General features: G+C 40.9%; 2 protein-coding genes across 3 annotated transcripts in view; one reads left to right on the top strand and one right to left on the bottom strand.

Moving 5' to 3' along the window:
- LOC137375407 (plastin-1-like) overlaps positions 1–6,154 on the bottom strand; it is a 176,399-nt gene extending 170,245 nt beyond the window's left edge. Inside the window, exon 1 of one of the 2 annotated variants that reach the window (XM_068042586.1) lies at positions 6,049–6,154. The gene's annotated coding sequence lies outside the window, so the exon portion shown is untranslated. Of the gene's footprint in view, positions 1–5,945; positions 5,965–6,048 lie in introns of those variants that run through there. The other variant, XM_068042585.1, reaches the window with a different exon arrangement.
- An 18,378-nt stretch (positions 6,155–24,532) lies between these two features.
- On the top strand, positions 24,533–25,555 carry paqr9 (progestin and adipoQ receptor family member 9). Its single transcript, XM_068041687.1, has one exon. It carries the CDS (start codon positions 24,533–24,535, stop codon positions 25,553–25,555), a length of 1,023 nt encoding a protein of 340 aa, XP_067897788.1.
- The last annotated feature ends 2,341 nt before the right edge of the window (positions 25,556–27,896 follow it).

The following is a 27,896-nucleotide window of genomic DNA, read 5'->3' as shown; positions in this document are numbered from 1 at the left end:
TAATTCCGAATAGTTTGAAATGTAATGTCCATGAGGCAAAATTAATATGCCTCATGCTTGGCAGGTGGGGGTCTGCACAACATACCTTACAATCAGACTACCACTTTGCTTAATATTCCATACAGCAACAGTCAGGACTGTTTGAATTTAGCATCTTTCACAAGCTGAAATTCTACTATTAATATTATAGAGCTGCCATATTAGTCTGGCCTGACTCCAGCAGTTGCTTTGACATAGAAATGTGATAGCACAAGTACCTCCAGTTGCATGGGAATTAGTTGGCATTTTAGACACCTGTGTATTCATTGCATTCCTAGCCTGTATGCACTTTGCAACTTAAAAGTTACAAATGTACCATTGAAGCAACTGTACTTGCACAACTATTTTAAAATCACTACTGTGCCTTTTTAAAACAGCTGTCTTTGCACAAGATTGTATGTTTCAATAATCAATTATGCCCTGGAATCTGCCCTATAGCATAAATGGAATGAATTTCAATAACTTAACAAATGGAACAGGAGTAGGCCATTCAGACCTCAAGCTCTTCTGCCATTCGATTAAATCATGGCTAATCTGTACCTCAATTCCATTTGCCCACCTTTGCTCTGTATCCCTCGATACCCATACCTAACAAAAATGGAAATAGTTCTAACATAAATAGGACATGAAACAGGCATTGCCAATGTACCTGAATGCTCTTCAGTAAGTTCAATTGCCAGAAAAACCTGTTCCAATAAAATCCAGTTCAGATGAAGAAACTGTTTTGTTAGCCACTACACTACTGTACACTGCATTTTTAATCACAGCACTAACATTTGGGTTTTTTAAACTATCAATTTAAAGATAAAACTGGCACATGCAATGACAATACCCACTTCTCAGTTTACTAATGTGAACTACAAGGCACTACACCAAATGGCAATGCTCCCTGAACTTGTTGCTTGACTTTCACCATCTCTGCATAACATTCCCATTTTTATCACTAAGAAATCTTCATGCTCAGATTCCAACCAAAGTTAAGGTGAAAAGTCAACATTAATTATGCTGAGTGATTTAGTTTCTTTTTGAATCACGTTACAATGCAGTTTTAGAAATAAGCGTCATAAAATCACGTGACAGATTTAAACTGATGTATATTTCACATACTAATTTATCACATCAGGTAGATGTTTATACAAGTATTGGATGGTGTTCCAAGGCTGATTGTGCATGTTCATTTCCTTATACGGTCAGGAATCTAATTGCAGGAGAACAGGTGGATAGGCAGAGTTGCGTGAGACTTTTCGGCTACACGGTTCTCAACAGTGAGTCAACTGATTAGAAATTCACTTGCGTGTTATTCAGGTTCCATTAAACTGTAGACTGGCTGTAGGATTCTGCTACTACAGTCCAAGATTACCATACCATCACATAATTATCATCACACCTTTTCAGTTCTTCTCACTGACCTTTTGTAGCAGAAGATTATATTTAATAGGATAACACTTCGAATGTTATACATAGACATACACCCGATACTTTTTTTAAAAAAAAGTTACTAAACTGTCTTCTTGTATACCTATATAGCACATAATATTGATTCTGATAAATAAAGTCATTTTTTAAAAATACACGAGTATTAGAACTATCATATAGTTCCATGAAGGTTTCAGCTAATCGTAACATAAAAACTCATTAGTCAATGTAAAAGCACGATATATAATCAGTGATTACATTATGGAAGGCCAACAGCCAATTTGCAAAAGTGTAGATAAGAAAAATATTATGAAATCCTGCCGTTAAATTCAGCAGAACCTCCGAAACAACTGTACCTTTATTAGTACTGCTCCAGTCTTACCACTAAAATATCACATAATTACAACTATATCACCTCAGGATTTCCTGTGCAGATCTTAATTCTATGAGAAGAGGTGACAAATCTGATTTATGCACTCTGAGCCCCTCAGGATACTGAACTATAAAAAAAACTCGCTGGATTCCATAATTCAGGATTTAGTTAGTTTTTAAAAAGCTCTACACATGTTCACTTTAGTGAATTAAAAATTAATTCCTATCTTTTGAAACATGGAAGATTAGATTTCTGGTGGGAATAAGTATAATATGAAATGCACTATTTTAAAGTGATTTTCCAAAATATGTAGATGAGGTTTTCTTTAAAACTCAAAGAAAAATATAGAGCCTTTTTTAAAAAAAAAGAGAAATAAATAGTCTTGGATTCAAACGACAGGATTATTATCTCAGTGGGATGTTTTTGAGCAGGCTCATTCTTTGAAAGAGCCAGGAGAAAACTAGTTGCAAAGCGACACTTCAGCTCTGACATGCTAAGTGATGCAGAAGGCTCATGTTGAATTTATTCTATGACCTTTTTAATCCAACAGTTCAGGATTTTATACACCATTTCTCTTTCAACAGTTGTGTGCTGCATGATTCTTTGAAATGTTAAATCCCTGTGACCTCCAACTGTGCTTCTTGATTACATCTCTATGAAGCATATAGAATTTTTTTCTACATTAAAGGTGAATCATGTATATGCAAATGGTTGCTGTTGTTGACAACCCTCCATCTAGCTTAACATGGTGAGGGCTCGCTATATTTTGTTAGTATAAATATCAGTGTGCTGAAAATCAACCTAGCAGTGCTGTGAACAAGTTTTTCCAGGCTATCTAACTCACAGTCTCTACATACCTCCACTGTGCTTTAAATTACTGCAGCAGGTCTCCTACTCCAACATTGTTAGTCCCTTGACCCAGTTTGTGTTGGGGTAACTCTCAGCCCCACATAACAGCACCAGTACCCACTAAAGCTGTCTGGGTTGATTTTGCATCAGCATTCCAGCCCTTGCCCGGTTCCTTCTATTACCATTCAAATTGTTCCAACAATGTTATCAGCAATCATACTAAGACTCCAACTTTTTATCCAAATGTCCAAAATATACAATTTAATCTCACTTGGCTAAAGTTACATCCTTTGCTCCCAAAAATGCAATAAATGTAGTCACTCCTACTTTCTAGCAACTGATTGTACACCTACATCTGCTGACAAACAAATATCAGGCAACACCCTGTATCACCAAGCCTTCCATTTACTATTCATTAATGGTGATGTATGTTGAAGAATTGACACCCAATGAAACTGCCTTTGACATGCTTTTGTAGCAAAATGGTACTCAGTCTCCATGGCTATGCTAGTCCACTTATTTTTCCATTAATTAAGGGCAGTGCTTTGACATATTCTAAGTAGTATTCAGACACAAAATGATGGCAAACCAGTGCTTGTTGAAATTATATGGACATTAAATGACCATTTAGAAATAAAATTCACACACCCAATGCCATACCCTGAGTAAAAGGTTATCAGCAACATTTATCCTCTAATTCTAACACATAGTGTAACATCACCAACACTAAGGCAGCCTCCCATCTTCCACCCTACATAAACATGAGCTCATCCACATCTCTGAGGTCCATATCATAACTCACATCAGGTTCTTTAGTTTAGTTTCAGTTTTTAGAGATTCAGCACTGAAACAGGCCCTTCGGCCCACCGAGTCTGTGCTGACCATCAACCACCCATATTATACTAATCCTACACTAATTCCATATTCCTACCACATCCCCACATTTCCCTACCACCTACCTACACTAGGGGCAATTTATAATGGCCAATTAACCTATCAACCAGCAAGTCTTTGGCATGTGGGAGGAAACCGGAGCACCCGGAGGAAACCCATGCAGACACAGGGAGAACTTGCAAACTCCACACAGGCAGTACCCAGAATTGAACCCGGGTCGCTGGAGCTGTGAGCTTGCGGTGCTAACCACTGCGCCGCCCTGCTCTGTTCACCATCACCCTTCTGTTCTCTGATCTACATTGCTCCTGGTCTGGCAACGCCTTGATTTTAAAATGCTCTTCATCATTTTCAAATCCCTCTATGGCCTCGCCTCTCCTTATCTCTATAACCTTCTCCAGCCCTACAACCCTCCAAGAATCTGTCTGCGCTCCTCCAATTCAGTCATCTTGCGCATTCTCACTTTTTATCATTCCAACATCGGTGGCCATAACTTCAGCTGCCTAGGTTCAAGGCTGTAGATTTCCTTCCCTAAATCTCAATGCCTTCTCTCCTCATTTAGGATTCTCCTTAAAACCTACCTCTTTGACCAAGCTTTTAGTTATCTTCCCTAATACATCCTAATGTGGCTTGATAATGCTCCCTTGAAGTGCCTTTTACAACATTAAAGATGCTATATAAATGCAATTTGTTGTTGATACAAAAGGCAATTCCACCATATCAATAAATAGCTACTCTAATTATCTAAAAATTTAGGCTTGGTCATGATGGCAACAATGTTTCAAGTACAGCTCTTCATGTTCATATATACAAGAGTGCACAATTACATCAGTAAGTAACTTGTTCCAATAACACTTCCAATAACACTTTGATAACATTTAAATTCTAGAGTATATCTCTTGCTGCATAAACTTTTTTCACCACCAATTTGTCAACACTTTGGAGTGAACTGTGTCAGGAATATAACTCACGACATTACCATTTTAACAGTACTGAGTTTGTTGGTGGGGAAGCAAAGGGAAAATGACTTTGCCAATCATATTCATCTAAATTGGTTTAAAGAACTGAAATGGTGCTGATCAGATGACAATAAGTTGATAATATCTTCATTGGACACAAAAGAAGTTAACATATATTTTGAGAACTTCAAAGCTGTGCAGAATCACCTACACAGTTATATTTGGGGGGGGGGGGGTGAAAAATCAATTTTCAATATTGCATATTGTACATAAAGAATATGCATATTAGAAACAGAGCTATAGTTAAAATCAAGTTGAATCAAATAGAAAAGCACTACTTGTTGGGAAATAAATTTGTTTTTCAGCAAATAAAAAAAGTTTGATTATTTTCCTTCCTTTCTAATTTACCACACTGTGCCCTTGCCCCAGTTAAAGGGCTGGGGATAGAGATCAGTTTATGGGATCCTTTAAACAGCTGTTTCAAAGTGTACAAGAGCACACTTTTTCCTGACTGGATCAATATTTTCTCCTTTTGATGAAAAGCCCTGCCTCTGTTCATCAGCTCCCCATAGTAACCTGGTGAAAGATCTCAATCCCAGCACAGTGGAATTGCAGGCAAAACTCCATCCACTCCACATAGTTCCAAAATTGCCACTGTACTACCTTGACATATATATGTTATCCATCATTGCTACATGCATTATGGAATACTTATATTTAATCCTTCACAAGTAAATACAAGTTTAATGCTTTATTACCAGGAATACTCTGATATTGCAACTGTTGATTTTGATGAGGAATTTACTAAGTTAGAAGTTTCATGTAGTGAGTATTCTATACCCAGAAAGCTAATATGCCAAACTTAAATCCTTAATAAAAAATGCTCTCTAGGTTACAGTTCTGTTAAATAAAAAAATTAAACCCAGGGACAAAAGGGTTAACCACAGGACCGACTTGTCACTGTAACAGCCATGTATATAGTGCTCCTAAAATACTTTAGATCGATTTTTAAAATAAATTGGGGGAAAAAAAGACACTTTGCACAATCAATACTGATCGAGAAAAGAATTGCTGCAATGAAGCAATAAAGTCGTTATAACAAAGTTTTTTTTTTGTAGATTTATGAAAGAACCAATCCTGCAACTTTTTTGAAATGAAACTAAAGCAGAAATCATAAAACAACGATTCCTCTCTGCTTAGTTTTATAGCAAAAAGATTGTTGTAACATTATTACCCAACACAACCCAAGATCTGAAACGCAGGTTAACAACGCACTGACCAAAATTCCTCCTCCAAAGTTTTATCCGAACTAGTCCAATTCCACGGAGAGAAAGGGCATACAAAATGTATTTGAACAATTATTTAATTGGTGAAGAAAACAACTCCGTTCAAATGAGTATCAACTTGCCAATAGTTACCGCTTTCAAGGAACGGCAGTATCTTATCATGAAGGAGCAAGCCGCAAAGACCCTCGCCATTTATATAAATTTATACTAGATGATTAATAATTGCTTTACTTACTAAGTGAATCTGCTTCGCTCCTTAAAACAACTACACTGGGTGTGCCCGAGCCCTGCGCAGGGTAACTCCAGGAGTAGCACTCACAGTCGCACTGTACTGACAGCCCGCCCACTCATCCAGGTGCTTCCTCCGCTGCAAACAGCCAGTGTCAATCAAATGAGAGAGCCAATGGAATCGGCTCCCTCTGGGGAGGTGGGCTTCCAGGTAGGACTTTTTTCCCAGGGAAGGGGGAATGACGCTTGCAGAGCAACGGTTGCTCAGGGCGGCGAAGGACGCTCGGGCAGGAGGAATGTGGATCTAAATGCCGGACACTTCGCCTACAAAACCCGTCCCAACTTTACAGGTCAACGTGGACAAACTGTGGACAAAAGTGCACAATGCAACCATAAGTGAAAGTAGAAAATGTACAACAGGTTCATGGTTATTTGAAAGATAAAGACAGGTTAAAGTTCAGCTTGTAATTTTGACACGATCAGTTTGAAGTGTCAGCTGGCAGCCCGATCTCTATGAACTAGAAAACTAGCTTTAAAGCACCAGTCTCGAGGACTTGAGCCTGGTCAATGTGGTGCCATTTTAGGTGAATGTAAAAGATCCCCCGGCGCTATTCGAAGAGCATAAAGTTCTCCTGCATGTGTGGCTAACACTCATGGCTAACACTCACCCGCAAAACAAAAAAGATGATTTATTTATTTGATTTGCCCTTTGCGGAACTTGCTGTGTGCAAATTGGATGTTGCATTTGCCTGCAAAATGACGGTGACTATACTTCAAAAGTAATTAAAAGCAAAATACTGCAGATGCTGGAAATCTGAAATAAAAACAAAAAGTGTTGGAAATACTCAGCAGGTCCGTCAGCATCTCCACAGATGCTGCCAGTCCTTCAAAAGTAATTCTTTGGGTCTGCAGTGCTTTGTGACATCTTCAGAGGACCTGACATGAATATCCCACAAGTTAGTCCACATTTTCAGTAATCACGTTTTTATCATTAAGTAATCATTGTGTTCTGTATACAGTGAACAATAAATACCAAACATGTTGGGAATATACAGTAAGTATTCACAGAATGCAGAGTAAGCCCATTCGGCCCATCGTGTCTGTACGGCTCTCCGACTGATCAATTCACCTAATGCCATTCCCCCGCCTTAGCATCTGTAAAGACAAAATACAAGTTAACATTTCATTTTTTATCAATTTTACTAAAATGGTTGCTTACCATTTCATTTTCAGTTTTGAGAAAGGGTATACACCAAGAATGTTAGGTCGTCTTTTCACATTACAGATGTTGATTGATGGTCTGCGTGTTTCTAGAATTTTCCATTTTGTTCTAATTTAAGCTTTCTAGTGCATTTCATTTTTTCTTTTTATTTGGACATTAAAGCCTCAATTTTAGCCTAACCTTCCCAGCAGGAATAGGACGTCTCCAATTTTAAGTCCAACCCGAACCCACACCATTTCTGTCGGGCGAATGAGGTAAAAATCAACAGGTCAGGCAGCATCTGTGGAGACAGAAGCAGAATTAAGATTTCAGGTCTGTGGACCTGCTGAGTACTTCCAGCACTTTCAGAGTGCAGATTGCAAGCAGAGTATGGTGAATGGGAGTTCGGTGAAGGGGGAAGAGATGCTCCTTTTCTGCCTCTACTTTTTTTTTAACCCTCCAGTATTTGGTTCTTACTTTGGTGCAGTGGAAGGAGCTGCTTGCTTAGCAACTAGTAAGCTAGTTTACTTACAATAAATAGTCTGTAAAGTTAAGGTATGGCAGGGCAGCTCGGCCAAGTGGAATGTACAGCCTGTGGCACATGGGAAGTCATGGACGCACCATGTGTCCTAGACAAACACATCTGCAGGAAGTGTCATCGGCTGCACAATCCTGAGCTCCAGGTTTCGGAACTCGAGCAGCGGCTGGAGTCACTGTTGTACATCTGCAACGCAGAGAGCGATGTGGATATTACATTTAGGGAGGTCACACCACAGGTTAGGAGCATGCAGGCAGATAGGAAATGGGTGACCACCAGGCAGTCTAAGAGAACCAAGCAGGTAGTGCAGGAGTCCCCTGAGACGATCTCACTTGCTAATCGGTTTTCCATTTTGCATACTGGTGAGGGTGATGGTTCCTCAGAGGAGTGCAGTCAGAACCAAGTTTGTGCCACCACAGTTGGCTCAGCTGCACAGGAAGGGAGGAAGTAGAGTGGAACAGCAGTAGTGATAGGGGATTTGTTAATTAGGGGAACAAACAGGCATGTCTGCAGCCATAGACGTGACTCCAGGATGGTCTGCTGCCTTCCTGGTGCCTGGGTCAAGGATGTCATGGAGCAGCTACAGGACATTCATCTGGGGGAGGTCGAACAGCCAGAGGTCATGGGCCACATTGGCACCGATAACATAGGTAGGAGGTGGAATGAAGTCCTGAAAGCAGATTTTAGGGAGCTAGGAAGGAGATTAAAAAGCAGGACCTTAATAGCAGTAATCTTAGGATTACTCTCAGTCCCATGTGCAAGTAAGCAAAGGAATAGGAGAACTGAGTGATTGAACACACGGCTGGAGACCTGGTGTAGGAGGGAAAGCAGCAGATTTCTGAGGCATTGGGGTCAGTTCTGGGGCAGGTGGGACATGAACAAGATGGACGGGTTGAATCTTAGCAAGACTGGGACTAATATCCTCACTGGAAGATTTGCTAGTGCTGTTGGGAAGATTTAAACTAGAACCTGAGAGGGAGCTCAGGTTGAAGGGAAGCAAAACTGATAACTTGTCAGGGGTGTGGGAACCAGGAGCAAAGATCAGAGAAGAATACCAAAGTGCACAATATACTGAGAGAGAGAGATAGCACTAGAGTAGCAAATAGTAATGTATTAGGTGAGGTCAGAGTAAGGGAGAAAGTAATAAAGTCTAAATCAGATTTAATGTGCATGTATGTGAATGCATTTATGTGTGGTAAATAAGACTGCTGAGGAACAGGCACAGATTGCCATGGAAGTATGATGTTGTGGCTATAACAGAGGCCTGTCTCAAAAAAGGGCAGGACTGGGGGTTAAATATTTCTGCATACAAGGCGTTCAGGAAAGATAGGAAAGGGAAAAAAGGGGGAGGGGTGGCAGTATTGATTAAGGAGAGCTTTGCAGTTCTGGAGAAAAAGAATGTCCCAGAGGGGTTGAGGACAGAATCAATTTGGCTAGAGCTAAGGTACAAAAAAGGTGCAGTTACATTGCTTGGTGTTGTCTTGGTGCTGTCAACTAGTGGGAGAGATGCAGAGGAACAAATTTGTGAGGATATTACAGAGAGATGCAAAAATGATAGAGTAGTTATAATGGGGGACTTTAATTATCCAAACATAGATTGGGATAGTAGTAGTGTAAAGGGCAGTGAGGGGCAAGAGTTCCTAGAGTGTGTTCAGGAAAACTTTCCACAGCAGTATGTTGCTAGTCCAATGAGAAAGGAGGCACTGCTAGACCTGGTTCTTGGGAATGGGCCAAGTGGATCAAGTATCAGTAAGAGAGCATTTAGGGGATAGTGATCATTGTATCATAAGGTTTAGGCTGACAATGGAAAAGGACAAAGAACAATCCAGAGTAAGACTAATTAACTGGGGGAAAGCCAACTTCAGTGGGTTAAGAATGGAGCTGGGGTGAATAAATTGGAGTCAAAAGTTGGCAGGAAAACCGTAGCTAAACAATGGGCTACCTTCAAAGAAGAGATGATTCCAGCACAGTCAAGGTATGTTCCCACGAAGGTGAAAGGTAGGGCAAACAAATCCAGAGCTCCAGAGATGAGAAAAGAGCTAGAGATTAAGATAAAGAAGAAAAAGTGTGCTTATGACTGATGCCAGGTAGAAAATACTATTGAGAACCAAGCTGAATATAGAAGGTCCAGAGGGGAAGTGAAAAATCAAATAAGAGAAGCAAAGAGCGTGCATGAAAAGAGATTGGCAGCTAGCATTAAAGGGAATCCCAAAGTTTTCTATAGACATATAAATAGGAAAAGGGTGGTAAAAGGAGTGGGGCCAATTAGGGACCATAAAGGAGATTTACACATGGAGGTAGAGGACAAAGCTGAGGTATTAAATGAATACTTTGCATCTGTCTTTACCAAGGAAGAAGATGCAACCCAGGCAATGGTGAAAGAAGAGGTAACTCAGACACTAGAAGGATTTAAATTTGATAAAGAGGATGTATTAGATAGGCTGACTGTACTTAAAGTGGATAAAGCAACAGGACTGGATAAGATGCATCCAAGGATATTGAAGGAAGTGAGAATTGCAAAGCGACTGGCCATAATTTTTCAGTCTTCCTTAGACTCTGGGGTGGTGCCAGAGGACTGGAGAACTGCAAACATTACACCATTGCTCAAAAAAGGGTGTAAAGATAGGCCCAGCAACTACAGGCCAGTCCGTTTAATTTCAGTGGTGGGGAAACTTTTAGAAAAAATAATTCGGGACAAAATTAATAGTCACAGGGACAAATGATGTTTAATTAAGGAAAGCCAGCATAGATTTCTTAAGGGAAAATCATGTTTAATTAACTTGCTGGAGTTTTTAAGCAGGTAACAGAGAGGGTTGATGAGGGCAATGCTGTTGATGTGGTGTACATGGACTTTCAAAAGGCATTTGATATAGTGCCACACAACAGACTTGTGAGCAAGGTTATAGCTCATGGATTAAAAGGGATGGTAGCAACATAGATTCGGAATTGGCTGAGTGACAGGAAACAAAGAGTAGTAGTTAATGGATGTTTTTCAGGATGGAGGAAGGTTTGTAGTGGAGTTCCCCAGGGGTCAGTGTTGGGATCCTTGCTTTTCCTGATATATATTAATGACCTAGACCCTGGTATACAAGGCACAATTTCAAAGTTTGCAGATGATACGAAACTTGAAAGCATTGTGAACTGTGAGGAGGACAGTGTAGAACTCCAAAAGGACATAGACAAGTTGGTGGAATGGGCAGACAGGTAGCAGGTGAAGTTCAATGCAGAGAAATGTGAAGGGCTTTCATTTTGGTAGGAAGAACAGGGAGAGATAATATAGAATAAAGGGTACAATTCTAAAGGCCCTGCAGGAGCAGAGGGACCTGGGTGTATTTGTGCATAAGTCATTGAATGTAGCAGGACAGGTTGAGAGAGCAATTAATAAAGCATACAGTATCCTGGGCTTTATTAATAGGGGCATAGAGTACAAGAGCAAGGAAGTTATGCTGAACTTGTATAAGACAGTAGTTCGCCCTCAGCTGGATTATTGCGTCCAGTTCTGGGTGCCACACTTTAGGACAGACATGAGGGCATTAGAGGGAGTACAGAAAAAATTCATGAGAATGGTTCCAGGGATGAGAAATTTCAGTTATGAAGATAGATTGGAGAAGTTAGGACTGTTTTCCTTGGAGAAGAGAAGTCTGAGAGGTGATTTGATAGAGGTATTCAAAATCATGAGTGGTCTGGACAGAGTAGATAAACTGTTCCCACTCGTGAAAGGATCAAGAACAAGAGAGCACAGATTTAAAGTATTTGGCAAAAGAAGCAAAAGTGACTTGAGGAAAAACTTTTTCACGGAGTGATTGGTTAAGGTCTGGAATGCGCTGCCTGAGTACTTGGTGGAGGCAGGTTCAACTGAAGCTTTCAAAAGGGAATTAGACTGTTATATGAAAAGAAAGAATGTGCAGGGTTATGGGGAGAAGGTGGTGGAATGGAACTGAGTGAATCGCTCTTTCAGAGAGCCGGTGTGGCAGCGATGGGATGAATAGCCTCCTTCTGCACTGTAACAATTCTGTGATTCTGTGTTTTTCTTTCAGATTTCCAGCATCTGCAGTATCTTGCTTTTATTTTTAGGTATTTAAATGCCTTTTTTCAAAATGTAACTGTACTGTTTTAATTTGATTCCTATTTTTTACATCACCAGGATGACAACTTTTAATAATTTCGGAAAGTTGTTGTTCAATCAGGGTGTAAATAAGTTTATATCGCACATGTCTGCTTACCATAAAGATTTATCAGCAGCTGTTTAAAGATCCATGCCATGATTACTTTTAATGTCTATACAGACCTCAGTGGTCTGCTCCAGAATATGCTTACTGTACATTTCTATCTTTGAATATCTCCTTGTCTGTATTTCTTTTGTTTCCTTTACTCTGCCTGATCTTGGTGGCCTCTCTGAGCCTGGCTTGTCATTGATCACCATTTCTAGATTTATTTCTCCTTTTGGTTCTTTTTTTATAGCCACTTCATTTGCCCCACTTCTTTTCCCTCTATCTGTTTTCCCTACATCCCCACCCCCACACATATATTTAAATAGATGTCAATATGCAATATGAATGGGAAATAGAGGCAGCATTACTCATTTATGCTTACAGTATTTGCAAATTATCCAGCCCAATGGGACTCAATGATTTATTTGTACAACTTTTATCCTCTATAATATAGGTTTAGAGATTACAGTAATGATTTATTGCTGATGGGTTCTGTTAGGATGACAAGAACAACTCACAGAATATTTTGAAAATAGAAAGGGTACAATTTAAGGGAATACATAAAGACTCACAAAAAGCCTGTACTGGGAGCACTGATATATAAAACTACTTTCAGTTTATTTATCTTAAATAATTTCACTTGTAAATATTCAAATAAAATGAAACGTTACCAGTTGTTTTATTGACCAGTTTTGCTGCAGTTGAAGTGGTGGAGTGGTTTGATGACATTGAAAAGTTGTCCTTTAAGTCCTTCTAAGTAATATCCTTTTGGTAAGAACAACTGCCATCCTTACCCTGTCTGGCCTACATGTGACTTCAGACCCAGAGCAATGTGGTTGCCTCTTAACTGCCCACTGAAATGGCTTAGCAAGCCACTTAGTTGTATCAAATCAGTGCGAAAAAGTCAATTAAGAATAAAACTGGATGGATCACCCAGAATTGACCTAGGCACCGGATACAACAAAGACACAAGCAGTCCAGTCAACCCTGCAAAGTCCTCCTCACTAATATTTGGAGACGTGCCAAAATTGGGAGAGCTGTCCCACAACTAGTCAAGCAACAGTCTGATATAGACATACTCACAGAATCGTACCTTTCAGCCAATGTCCCAGAAACCTGCATCACCTTCCTTGGGTATATCCTGTCCCACTGGCAGGACTGAACCATCCGAGGTGGTGACACAGTTGTATACAGTTTTGAAGATGTGCTCCTGGCAGTCCTCAACATTGACTCCGGACCCCATGAAGTCTCACGGCATCAGGTCAAACATAGACAAGGAAACCTCCTGCTGATTACCACCTGTCGCCCTCCCTCAATAGATGAATCAGTACTCCTCCATATTGAACACCACTTGGAAAAAGCACTGAGGGTGGCAAGGGCACAGAATGTACTCTGGGTGAGGAACTTCATTGCCCATCACAAAGAGTGGTTCAGTCGCACTACTACTAACTGAGCTGGCCAAGAAGGACATATATACCAGACTGTGCCTATGCCAGGTGGTGAGAAGACCAACAAGAGGGGAAAACCTATTTGACCTCCTCCTCGCCGTCACAGATGCATCTGCCCATGACAGTATTGGTAGTAATGACCACTGCACTGTCCTTGTTGAGACGGAGTCCCACCTTCTTACTGAAGATACTGTCCATTGTGTTGTGTAGCACTACCACTGTGCTAAATGGGATAAATTCAGAATAAATGTAGCAGCTCAAAACTGGGCATGCATGAGGTACTGTGGGACATCAGCAGCAGAATTTTATTCTGCCACAACCTGTAACCCTCATGGCTCAGCATATCTCTCAGTCTACAATTACCATCAAGCCAGGCGACCTACTCTGGTCCAATGAAGAGTTTAGGAGAGCATGTCAGGAGCAACACCAAGTACGCCTAAAAATGAGGTGCCAACCTGGTTGAATTACAGCATAGGACTACACATACTCTAAAAGCAGAAGCAGCATGCTTTAGACAGAGCTAAGTGATCCCACAAATGGATCAGATCAAAGCTCTGCAGTTCTGTCCCATTCAGCTGTGAATGGTGGTGGACATTTAAACAACTAACAGAAGAAGGAGGCTCCACAAATATTCCCATACTCAATGATGACAGAGCCCAGCACGTCAGTGCAAAGACAAGGCTGAAGCGTTTGCAACCGTCTTCAGCCAGAATTGACGAGTGGATGTTCCATCTTGCCCTGCTCCTGAAGTCCCCATGATCGCAGATGCCAGTCTTCAGTCAATTTGAGTCACTCCACGTAAGAAACAGCTGAGCACACTGGATACAGCAAAAGCTGTGGACCCCAAAAACATTCCAGCTGTAGTGCTGAAGACCTCTGCTCCAGAACTAGCTGCACCCCTAGCCAAGCCGCTACAACAGTGGCATCTATGCAACAAAGTGGAAAATTACTCAAAGTATGGTCTGTCCACAAAAAAGCAGGGCAAAGCCAAGTTGGCCAATTACTATCCCATCAGTCTACTCACAATCATGAGCAAAATGATCAAAGGTGATGTCGATAGTGCAATCAAGAGGCACTTACTCAGCAATATTCTGCTCACTGATGCTCAGTTTGGATTCCGCCAGGGGCACTCAACACCAGATCTCATTACAGCTTTGGTCCAAACCTGAACAAATGAGCTGAATTCCAGAGGTGAGGTGAGAGTGATTGCCCTTGACATCAAGACAGTATTTGACTGAGTGTGGCATCAAGGAGCCCTAAAAATTGAAGTAAATGGGAATCGGGGGAATCTCTCCACTGCCTTGAGTTATACCTATCACAAAGGAAGATTGTTGTGGTTGTTGGAGGCCAATCATCTCAGCCCCAGGACATCACTGCAGGAATTCCTCAGGGCAGTGTCCTCGGCCCAACTATCTTCAGCTACTTTATAAATAACGTTCCCTTTATCATAAGGTCAGAAATGGGGATGTTTGCTGATGATTACACAGTGTTCAGCAACATTCATACCACCTCAGATAATGACGTGCCCACATACAATAAGACCTGGACAACGTTCAGGTTTCGACTGCTAAGTGCCAAGTAACATGTGCACCACACAAGTGCCAGTCAATGACCACCTTCAACACACGAGGACCTAATCATTTGCCCCTGATATCCAACAGCATTACCATCTCGGAATCCCCCATCGTCAATATCCTGGGAGTTATCATTGACCCTAAACTTAACTGGACCAGCCACATAAATACTGTGGCTGCAAGAGCAGGTCAGAGGCTGGGAATTCTGCAGTGAGCAACTAATTTCCTGATTCCTCAAAGACTGCCACCATCTACAAGGCACAAGGCAGGTTTTTGATGGAATACTCCCTACTTGACTGGATGAATGCAGATCCAACCACACTCAAGAAACTCGACACCATCCCGGACAAAGCAGCACACTTAATTGGCACTCCAACCATCGTCGTCTTAAACATTTATTCCCTCCACCACCAGTGTGCCGCAGTAGCAGCGTGTACCATCTACTAGATGCACTGCAGCAGCTGGCCAAGGCTCCTTCATCAGTACCTTCCAAACCTGCGACCCTACCACCTAGAAGAACAAGGCAGCAGGTGCATGGAAACACCGCAATCTGCATGTTCCTCCAAGTCATACACCATCCTGCCATGGAAATATATCACCACTCCTTCACTGTTCCTGGGTCAAAACCCTGGAACTCCCTCACCAACAGCACTTTGGGTGCAGTGGTTCTAGACAACGGCTCACCGCTACATTCTCAAAGGCAGTTAGGGACGGTTAATAAATGCTGGACTTGTCAGTGACACCCACATCACATAAACAAAAAAAAATCTTTCATCCCTGAAAGCTCTGCATAACAGTTACTTAATAGCTGCAGCAAGACTGATAGGCAGCATAGTAATTTGTATTCTAAAAGCTGCAATAGTTGTGGGTGATTTTAATCCTCATCTCGATTAGACAAATCAAATTGGCAAAGGTAGTCTTGACGATGAGTTCATAGAGTGTATTTGGGACAGTTTCAAAGAACAATGCATTCCAGAACCAACCCAGGAACAGGCTATTTTAGACCTGGTGATGTGTAATGAGACAGGTTAAATTAAAGATCTCATAATAAAGGATCCTCTAGGCAAGAGTGATCCTAACATGATAGCATTTCAGAATCAATTTGAGGGTGAGAAACGTGGGTCTGAAACTAGTGTCTTAAAATTAATGGCAATTACAGAGGTATGAAAACAGAGCTGACCATAGTGGACTGGGAAAATAGCTTAAAAGATAAGACAGTAGAGAAGCAGTGATAGACATTTAAGGATATATTTCATAACTCTCAACAAAGATATATTTCATTGAGAAAGAAAGATTCTATGAGAAGGATGCATCCTCTGTGGCTAACTAAGGAAGTCAAGGATGGTATCAAATTGAAAGAAAAGGCTTACAAAACTGCAAAGATTAGTGGTAGGCCAGAAGATCGGGAAAATTTTAAAAACCAGCAAAGGATAACTAAAAATCAAGAAAAGGGAGAAAGTAGCATATGAGAGTAAACTACCAAAATTATAAAAACAGATAGTAAGAGCGTCTACAAATATATAAAAAGTAAGAGAGTAAGTAAAGCAAACATTGGTCTCTTAGAGGATAAGACTGGGGAATTAATAATGGGAAACAAGGAAACAGTAGAGACTTTGAACAAGTATTTTGTATCTGTCTTCATGAAAGAAGACATACAAAAAAAATCGAAGAATAGTAAAAAATCAAGGGGCAAAAGGAAGGAAGGAACTTGAAATAATCTGTATCACCAGAGAAAATGTACTAAGAAAACAGATGGGACTAAAGGCTAACAAATTCCCTGAATCTAATGGTCTGCATCCTAGGGTCTTAATAGAAGTGGCTGCAGAAATAGTGGATGTAATCTTTCAAAATTTCCTAGATTCTTGAAAGGTCCCAGTGGATTGGAAAACCGCAAATGTAACACTGTTATTCAAGAAAGGAGGGAGGCAGAAAGCAGGAAACTATAGGCCAATTAGCCTAACATCTGTCATTGGGAAAATGCTGGAATCCATTATTAAGGAAGTAGTCGCAGGACATTTAGAAAATCATAACACAATCAAGCAGAGTCAATATTGTTTTGTGAAAGGAAAATCGTGTTTGACAGATTTATTAAAATTCTTTGAGGATGGAACAAGCCGGGTGGATAAAGGGAACCAGTAGATGTAGTGTATTTGGATTTCTAAAAGGCATTCAGTAAGGTGCAACATAAAAGGCTACTACACAAGGTAAGAGCTCATGATGTTGGTGTTAATGTATTAGCATGGATAGAGGATTGGCTGACTAACAGGAAACAAAGAGTTGGGATAAATGGGTCATTTTCAGGTTGGCAAACTGTAATTAGTGGAGTGCCACAGTGATCAGTGCTGGGGCCTCAACTATTTACAATCTATATTCATGACTTGGATGAAGAGATCGAGTGTATTGTAGACAAATTTGCTGACAATACAGAGATAGGTAGGAAAGCAAGTTGTGAGGAGGACACAAAGAGTCTGCAAAGGGATACATAACGTGGAAAATGTGCGGTTGTCTATTTTGGTAGGAAGAATAGAAAAGCAGAATATAGAGACATAGAAACATAGAAAAATAGTAGGAGTAGGCCATTCAGCCCCTCGAGCCTGCACTGCCATTTAACACGATCATGGCTGATCATCCAAACTCAGTACCCTGTTCCCGCTTTCTCCCCGTATCCCTTGATCCTTTTATCCCTAAGAAATATATCTAACCCTTTCTTGAATATATTTAATGATTTGGCCTCAACTGCTATTTGTGGTAGCGAATTCCACAGGTTCACCATTCTCTGGGTGAAGAAATTCCTCCTCATCTCAATCCTAAATGGCTTACCCCTTATCCTTAGACTGTGGCCCCTGGTCCTGGACTCTACCACCATTGGGAACATCATTCCTGCATCTAGTTTGTCCAGTCCTGTTAGAATTTTGCAGGTTTCTATGAGATTCCCTCTCATTCTTCTAAACTCTAGTGAATACAACCCAATCTGTCTTCATACGTCAGTCCTGTCATCCCAGGAATCAGTCTGGTGAACCTTTGCTGCACTCCCTCCATAGCAAGAACATCCTTCCTCAGATAAGGAGACTAAAACTGCACACAATACTCTAGATGTGGTCTCACCAAGGCCTTGTATATTTGCAGCAAGACATCCTTGCTCCTGTACTCAAATTCTCTCGCTATGAAGGCCAACATACCATTTGCCTTCTTAAGTGCCTGCTGCACCTGCATGCTTACTTTCAGCGACTGGTGCACAAGAACACCCAGGTCTCGCTGCACCTCCCCCTTTCCCAATTTATCGCCATTCAGATAATAATCTGCCTTTCTGTTTTTGCCACCAAAGTGGATAACCTCACATTTATCCACATTATACTGCATCTGCCATGTATTTTCCCACTCACTCAACCTGTCCAAATCACACTGGAGCTTCTCTGCATCTTCCTCACAGCTCACACTCCCACCCAGCTTTGTGTTGTCTGCAAACTTGGATATATTACATTTAGTTCCCTCATCTATATCATTAATATATATTGTGAATAGCTGGAGTCCTAGCACTGATCCCTGCAGTCACTTCCTCATAAGTAACCCCACAAGTCACTTCCTGCCACTCGGAAAAAGACCCATTTATTCCTACTCTTTGTTTCCTGTCTGCCAACCAGTTCTCTATCCATTTCAGTACCTTACCCCCAATCCCATGTATTTAATTTTGCACGCTAATCTCTTATGTGGGATCTTATCGAAAGCCTTCTGAAAGTCCAAATACACCACATCCACTGGTTCTCCCTTAACTATTCTTCCAGTTACTTCCTCAAAAAATTCCAGTAGATTTGTCAAGCATGATTTCCCTTTCGTCAATCCATATTGACTTTGTCTGATCCTGTCATTGTTTTCCAAGTGCTCTGCTACTACATCTTTTATAATGGATTCTAGCATTTTCCCCACTACTGATGTCAGGCTAACCGGTCTATAATTCCCTGTTTTCTCTCTACCTCCTCTTTTAAATAGTGAGGTTACATCAGCGACCCTCAAGTCCATTGGAACTGTTCCAGAGTCTATAGAATTTTGAAAAGATGACCAACAATGCATCTACTATTTCTAGAGCCACTTTCTTAAGTACTCTGGGATGTAGATTATCAGGCCATGGGGATTTATCGGCCTTCAATCCCGTCAATTTCCCTAACACCATTTCCCTACTAATACTGATTTCATACAGTTCCTCCTTCTCACTAGACCCTAAGTTCCCCAACATTTCTGGGAGGTAATCTGTGTCCTCCTTTGTGAAGACAGAACCAAAGTATGTATTTAATTGGTCTGCCATTTCTTTGTTCCCCATTATAAATTCCCGTTTCTGACGGTAAGGGACCCACATTTGACTTCACTAATCTTTTTCTCTTCACATATCTGTAGATGCTTTTACAGTCAGTTTTCATGTTGTCTGCAAGCTTACTCTCATATTCTATTTTTCCCTTCTTAATCAATCCCTTTGTCCTCCTTTGCTGAATTCTAAACTGCTCCCAATCCTCAGGTTTGCTGTTTGTTCTGGCCATTTTATATTTCTCCTCCTTGGATCTAATACTATCCCTAATTTATTTTGTAAGCCACGGTTGAGCCAACCTTCCAGTTTTATTTTTGCACCAGACAGGAATGGACAGTTGTTGTAATTCATCCATGTGCTCTTTAAATGCTATTCATTGCCTATCCACTGTCAACACTTTAAGTAACGTTCCCCAATCTTTCATAGCAAACTCACGCCTCATACCTTCATAGTTTCCTTTATTTAGATTCAGGATCCTAGTCTCGGAATCAACTCTCTCAATCTCCATCTTAATGAAGAATTGTATCATGTTATGATCACTCTGCCCCAAGGGACCCCGCACAAGATTGTTAACTAATCCTTCCTCATTACACAATACCCAGTCTAGGATGGCCTGTTCCCTAGTTGGTTCCTCATTGTATTGGTCCAAAAAACCATCACGTACGCATTCCAGGAATTCCTCCACGACAGTATTCTTGCTAATTTGGTTTGCCCAATCTATATGCCGGTCAAATTCACCCATGATTAAGTTGCACCCTTGTTGCATGCATCTCTAATTTCCTGTTTAATGCCATCCTCTACATCACCACTGCTGTTTGGGGGTCTATATACAACCCCCGCCAATGTTTTCTGCCCCTTGGTGTTTCTTCGCTCCACCCATACAGATTCCACATCAGGATTCTCTGAACTAATATCCTTCCTCACTATTGTATTGATTTCCTCTTTTACTAACAATGTTACTCCACCTCCTTTCCCTTTTTTCCTGTCCTTCCTAAATGTTGAATGTCCCTGGATGTTCAGTTCCCATCCTTGGTCACCCTGCAGCCATGTCTCTGTAATTGCAACTATATCATATCCATTTACAATTATTTGTGCATTTAATTTGCCTACCTTATTGCGAATACTGCATGCATTGAGACACAATGCCTTTATGCTTGTCTTTTTAACACTCTTTGTCATCTTAGCATTATTTCGCACTTTGGCCCTATTTGTTTCTTGCCCTTGATTTCTATGCCTTCCACTTTTGCCTATTTGTTTCCTCTCTTTCGTTTCTATCCTTGTTTCCTCCTCCTCAGCCTCCCTGCCCAGGTTCCCATCCCCCTGCCATACTAGTTTAAATCCTCCCCAACAGCACTTGCAAACGCCTCTGCGAGGACATCGGTTCCAATCCGGCCTGGGTGTAACCCGTCCTGCTTGTACAGGTCCCACCTTCCCCAGAACCGGTCCCGATGTCCCAGGAATCTAAATCCCTCCCTCCTGCACCATTTCTCCAGCCACGCATTCATCTGTCTATTCTCCTGTTCCTATACTCACTTACACGTGGCACAGGAAGTAATCCAGAGATTACAACCTTTGAGGTCCTGCTTTTTAATTTAGCTCCTAACTCCTTTAATTCATCTTGCAGGACCTCATCCCTTTTTCTACCTATGTCGTTGGTACCGACATGTACCGCAACCACTGGTTGTTCACCCTGCCCCTTCAGAATGTCCTGCAGCTGCTCCGAGACATCCTTGACCCTAGCACCAGGGAGACAACATACCATCCTGGAGTCTCGTTTGCGGCCACAGAGATGCCTGTCTGTTCCCCTTACAATTGAATCTCCTATCACTATGGCTCTCCCAGTCATTTCGCCCCTGCTATGCAGCAGAGCCATCCGTGGTGTCAAGAACTTGGCTGTTGCTGCTTTCCCCTGGGAGGCCATCCACCCCCAACAGTATTCAAAGTGATATATCTGTTTGAGAGCGGGATGGCCACAGAGGACTCCTGCACTACCTGCCTGCGCCTACTACTCCACCTGGTGGTCACCCATCCCTTTTCTGCCTGTGCAGCCATTACCTGCGGTGTGACCACCTCACTAAACGTGCGATCCACGACATCCTCAGGATTGCGGTTGCTCCACAGTGAATCCACCCGCAGCTCCGGCTCCATAATGTGGGTAGCCAGTAGTTGCAGATGGATACACTGCCTGCACACATGGTCGTCAGGGACACTGGAAGCCACATAGCGCAGGAGGAGCATATCACGGGTGCGAGCTCTCCTTCCATGACCTACCTTTAGATTACTTAGTTACTGCCTATAAAAATACTAATTATAGTAGGGGCCTTGTTCTACTCCAAATACAACCCACTACAATCTAAAGTCCTTAATAAATTACACTAATTAAAAAAAACACACTTTAGTCACCTTATCACTTATACGGTAGGTTTTGAGGTATTTTTTTCGGAAAAATCTTTCCTTTTTTTAAGCTATTTAAATACACTAGCAGCTGTTACTTACCCAACCAATCACCTTGCAGATTTCCCGTGATGTCACTGTAAGTCTTTTTTTTTCCTCTTTCGAATCTCAGCGCGCCGCGGCATGGAGAGAGAGAGCCTACTGCCGCTCCGGATCAGCCTCGTCCCAGGTCCGCCTGCTGCCACTCCGGTCTCCAGGTAAGGGCCTCGAGCCCTGCTCTCTACTTTTCAGCTCCTGCACAGCATGTGATTGCTCCCAGGTCCCCCTGCCGTCGTCCCGGTCTCTAGGTAAGAATATTATTTGAATGGAGAGAGGCTGCAGAATACTGCAGTACAGAGGGATTTGGGTGTCCTCATACATGAATCACAAAAGGTTAGCATGCAGGTGCAGCAAATAATTAAGAAGGCAAATTGAATTTTGGCCTTTATTGCAAGGGGGATAGAGTATAAAAGTAGGGAAGTCTTACTACAACTGTACAAAACATTGGCGAGACCACACCGTGTACTGTATATAGGTTTGGTCTCCTTTTTTAAGGAGAGATATACTTGTAATGGAGGCTTTTCAGAGAAGGTTCACTAGGGTGATTCCCAAGATGAAGGGGTTGTCTTATGAGGAAAGTTTGAGCAGGTTGGGCCTTTACTCATTGGAGTTTAGAATAATGAGTGGTAATCTTATTGAAACATGTAAGATTTTGAGGGGGCATGCCAAGGTAGATGTTGAGAGGATATTTCCCATCATCAGAGGCACAGTTTAAAAATATTGGGTCTCCCATTTAAGACAGAGATGAGAAGGAATTTCTTCTCTCAGAAGGTTATAAATATTTGGAATTCTCTTCCCCAGAGAGCAATGGAAGCTGTGTCATTGAATATATTCAAGGCAGAGCTATACAGTTTTTGATCTGCAAGGGAGTAAAGGGTTATGGGGGGCCAGCAGGAAAGTGGAGTTAAGGCCACAATCAGATCAGCCATGATCTTATTGAATGGTGGAGCAGGTTCGAGGGGCAAAATGGCCTACTCCTGCTCATATTTCTTATGTTCTTAAAAAGTGGAGCTGCACTGTTGTGTAAAATTCTGGGGGGAAAGGTTAAAAAATAAAACAATGTATCCTTAAGTGATCTCAGCAAAATAAAGAAAAATGAAACACGGCAAAAGTTATTGTCAATAGTGGCAGTACCACAATATGCAGACATCAATTCAGTCCCCCAATGTCAGCTGTCCGCCTTTTGAAGGACCAGTGAGGGGTTGAGGAGGGTGTCGGCAGGGATAGATTGGAACTTGATTGAAGAGCAGATTTTTCCTTCTGGAGGACAAGAAAATCAGGGAGACAGACATTCCTGGACCCTTGTCTTATGTCTTCTCACAACTGGTTGCAAGTGTCAATTCCACCTTCCGGTTAACAAGGAATCGTAACCCATCAACCAGGGATCTGAGGAGAAAGTGAAAGGATAGATACATTTACCAAGTAAAACCAAAGCAGTTAAATTTGACACTTCACTGGTTGCGAGAAGGCTCATAATTACAATACTGCTAGCCTTTTCTGCAGAATTCCAATATATATTCTTGATATTTCAGAATAGAACATTTTCAATAAGTGCAGAATTAGTACTATTTACAAAGGATGTTCTAACATCTAGTGGCAGCAGACTGATACTGCATACTTCATTTCATTGTGGGACCCACAGACGCAGTTTAAGCCTCAAGACAGAGGATCTCTTCAGTCTTCTGGTACCAGAGAAACAAGTTTGAAAGTGTGCAATGGGCCCCAGCGAAAACTGCAAGACTTCAACTCCAATCAAGGACTCTACAGCAAAACTAAAGACAGTAACAGAATTTAATTTGCTACTCCAAACCCTCCCCCTTTAATTCTTTCTCCTCCTCTGTATCTATTTGTGTGTGTGTGTTTATCACTTATGCATGCTAACATGGTTGCGTGCGTGTTTTTAGTAATTTTAACTGAGTCAGAGTGAGAAAGTTAATAAACGTACATCTTTCTTGTTTATACCTAAGAAAGCCTGTCTGATTGGTTCATTTACAATTGCAATTAGAGAGCATTGAGCAAGGACTCACTGGGGTGGAGCTAAAAACATTGTTTTAATAGTTAAACCCTGTTATGGCCAAACCAGGAAAGGGGCCAGAGGGGAGCCCGAGACCCCTTCCTCACCCCAGGTCGTAATAATGACCTTCCCTTTTGAAATCCATTCTATTCTTTGTTATATTTTCGGTTTCTAAATATTTCTTTATTACATCTTTGAGTAAAGATTCCATTATCTTTCCAACCACCAACATTAAGCTAACTGGTCTATAGTTTCCTGAATTTGCTTTGTCTCCCCTTTTAAACATAGGAATAACATTGGCCTAGTTTATCGTTAGCCTTTAGTATTCCAGTCGTATTTCTTCGCAATTACGTACAATAGAATAAAATACTTAACTCAGCCTCCAACTTTCCCTCTTACTCTATCGAGAACTTGATGCCAGTTCAGCACCTTTTGTGACATCACAACTACCGGTCTGGGCAACAGCAACTGTACATAACAGCTACGCGGAATGTCCAATCAGCATTGTCTGCTCATTTGTCTAAAATGTTGATCATCACAATATTGCTGAAAACAATATTTCTTTTAAACTCACGTGTCGATATGTATATTTTGGTTACACATCTAAATACAAAATAGAACCATGAACACCCAGCTCTGTAAAGAGAAAGGGATCTAATAGAACTTTTCAACCAAATTATTATTGTTAATAGTAATAACAGGCAAATGCAGCAAGATGTCGAGAAGACGGAACATCGCTTTCCTTGTGTGTGACGAGATTCCCTATGGAATGCGTGAGTGCTTCATTGTTTCAAGATACCGAAGGCCGAATTCTACTGTAATGCAGTGTTTGACTTCCGTCTTTCAACCGACAAACGAAACATTTAACTTTTGGACTCATTTCATCCCGTTACTTTTTTTTCTGTATAAGTTTTATAATTTCCTTTTCAAGAATATGGAGGTTAGCTATGATCATCCATTTCTTTTGCCTATGTGGTGCTTTGCATTTGGTGTCTCAACGATTTTAGCTGAAAGCTGTGCCGCCCATGTATTTAACTGCCTGTCACTGCAGCTACGTGAAACTTTCTACTACATGGATTATGTTGCCTTAAACTTTTATGGGTTTGGATCTGCTATCGCCTGTTACTACTATATATTCCCATTGTTAACTGTGATGAACCCTACTCTAGTGACTAAATTGCTGGAAAAGAATGGACAATGTGCAGAATACAGTATCGTGGTCCAGTTGTACTCTGCATTCTGTATTCCTGTGACATTCTCATTGCTCGTTATTTGTACCATTGCCATTTGCAAAGATTATATTGATTGGGCCCGGTATCGCTACATTATCAGGGCAATTATCTTTGTTATACCACTCAGTGTAACAGTGCCCATAGTCGTAGAATTACTTTTTTTTGAACTTTCCTTAACAAATCCAACCTTATTTTTTCATTTTTGTAGACAACGCACATGGCTTCTGTTAGCAATTATTTTCAATATGAGCAGAATTCCAGAGAGGATTTGGCCTGGTCAATTTGATATTATAGGACAGAGTCATCAGTGGTTCCATTTGCTTAGTTTTCTGACTATTTATGATCAACTGTGTTATTTAGAATATGGATTTAGTAGATTGGTTAAGTCTCCACCAACCCTCCCAAGGTTTGCTGACACAATGGGAGCAATGCTTCTTTTGTTAGTGAGCTTTGTATTGGTGATTAAGGGATTTGCTAAGTATTCACCTGTTTGTATACAAAATTAATAAAGTATCAAAGTTTGATGACATAGCACATTTTGCCTACTTTCAGGAATACTGAAATTCTTTCTTTTATTTGATCATCTATCAAGCATTTATTAAAGTTATCGGCTTCCAGATTGTAAGGAGATGCCCATATCGATGAAAATGTGAATCAGCATGGGTCAAAATAATTTACGATAGTATTGCTGAAAACAGAGACATTTTGTCGAGGCTTTTCGTCTTGTACTCAACAAAATGTCTCTGTTTTCAGCAATATTCAAGTTCTGTACTAACAAAGGACAATTTAAGATAGGTTAAATTTTGTCTGGTGTATAGAAGGGCAGCTCGTTGGGCCCAATGTCTTTTCTTATCCCATGCCTCCTATGTTCACAGAGAACTTCTGCAAAGTATTCCTTGAGTTCTCACTTATTTTGCCTCCCTTATCAGAATTTCATCACCAAATTTCTTTCATTAGAAGGCAATCTGTACCATTCATTTTATTTTTAAATATTGTACTGTTGTAAAGAGGCTTATGAGATTGGATAGTATGGTTCCATCTGGCTGGTTCAGTCCTTCCTTGGCAGATGGCATATTAGCCTTAATTGCAACATGGTTGGAGTGTGAGTAAGGAAGACGTGGTTAATATTACATAGCGTTTTGGTGAGACCACACCTGGAGTACTGTGTACAATTTTGTTCTCCTTGCCTAAGGAAATATATACATACCTTTGAAAGGGTACAATGAAGGTTCAAGGCTGTCCTGTAAAGAGAGATTAATTAAATTGGGCCTATATTCTCTGAACTTTAGAAGTGTAGTGGGAGGGTTGTGCTGTCTCCTCATCAGCTGCTATGAACTGATGAACAAGTATTTCCTCAGAGTTTGGAGGTGCTTCTGCTTCATTCTCTTCAAGGTGCACAACTCTGGGTCAGTAGGTGGCAATGGTGGTGGTAAATGCCGGGGTGGGCCAGTTTTTGGCACCCAGAAGTCCCTTCAGGGACTGTGATGGAATATAGGTATAATAGGCTTAATTAGGTAGACTTTAGATATAGCTAATATATTATACCTTTTAGAATTAAAGATTGAATAAATAGTCAGTTTTCAAGACTCACTGACATTCCCCTTTAAGAACATAGAGTTAAAAATTTCAAGGTCCCCGTTATGAACCAGAAACAACTTTTCAAGTTGGGAAATCCATGTCAGTGTCTCTGTTGCCAGGGACTTGAAAGGTAAACACACACATTGAAATATCCTGTGTGACATCAGTAAGAGGTAGCAATGAACTTAATCAGATTATGAGGTTGTTGATGCAGACAGATCAGCCCAAAAGGTTGCTTTAAGGTACCATAAAAAGGCAATTATTGATAATAAAACAATAATGGAATGGACTAACAGGAACAAGAGGTCAAGTAAGCACAATTATAAACAGTTTGACCAGTGGCACAGTGGCGCAGTGGTTAGCACCGCAGCCTCACAGCTCCAGGGACCCGGGTTCGATTCCTGGTACTGCCTGTGTGGAGTTTGCAAGTTCTCCCTGTGTCTGCGTGGGTTTTCTCCGGGTGCTCCGGTTTCCTCCCACAAGCCAAAAGACTTGCAGGTTGATAGGTAAATTGGCCATTATAAATTGTCACTAGTATAGGTAGGTGGTAGGGAAATATAGGAACAGGTGGGGATGTTTGGTAGGAATATGGGATTAGTGTAGGATTAGTATAAATGGGTGGCTGATGTTCGGCACAGACTTGGTGGGCCGAAGGGCCTGTTTCAGTGCTGTATCTCTAATCTAATAAATGCTCACAACTTCAAGAGCAGGGGAATTCCAGTAAAACATTAAATAGAGAGTTAGTTAATGATACTACCAAATATGGATCTTGAAAGCAAGAAAAACACACACAGAAAGATAACACCTAGATACTAAGAGGTCATATGACACCTTAGAAATAGTATAAACATGAGTGGTTCTGAAGCAAAAGGTTAGAAATGTTGAATTCCTCAATCAATACTTCTCGCCCTATGCCTTACTCGGGGAATATGAGGTAAACGTTTACTTAAAATTTTGATGGATATTCGAAGATATTTTGCTGTAACATTAACATTAACATAAACCTTTGGATTCTATGTTAGAAATGAGATTAGGTGTTACATATCTTAGTAATATTTGATATTGTGATATACTTATCCACTTAAAAGTGAATTGCATGTTAAATTTTTAAATAAATGTATAAAAGTTAATAAATCGTTTCATGTTGTATTTTGTACATAACTAGAAGAACCCCCTCTCTGTGCCTCTTTAAGTGGAGAGATACATATTGAAGAGAGATTCCCAGACTGTTATAATATCTGGGATATTTATGACTTAGCCATAATTATT

Source organism: Heterodontus francisci, chromosome 11, assembly GCF_036365525.1.
Source record: "Heterodontus francisci isolate sHetFra1 chromosome 11, sHetFra1.hap1, whole genome shotgun sequence".
Lineage (NCBI taxonomy): Eukaryota > Metazoa > Chordata > Chondrichthyes > Heterodontiformes > Heterodontidae > Heterodontus > Heterodontus francisci.
This window is presented reverse-complemented; position numbering and strand designations above follow the sequence as displayed.

Coding starts and splice junctions, on each gene's coding strand:
- paqr9 (XM_068041687.1), top strand. CDS start 24,533: ATGTCGAGAAGACGGAACATCGCTTTCCTTGTGTGTGACGAGATTCCC.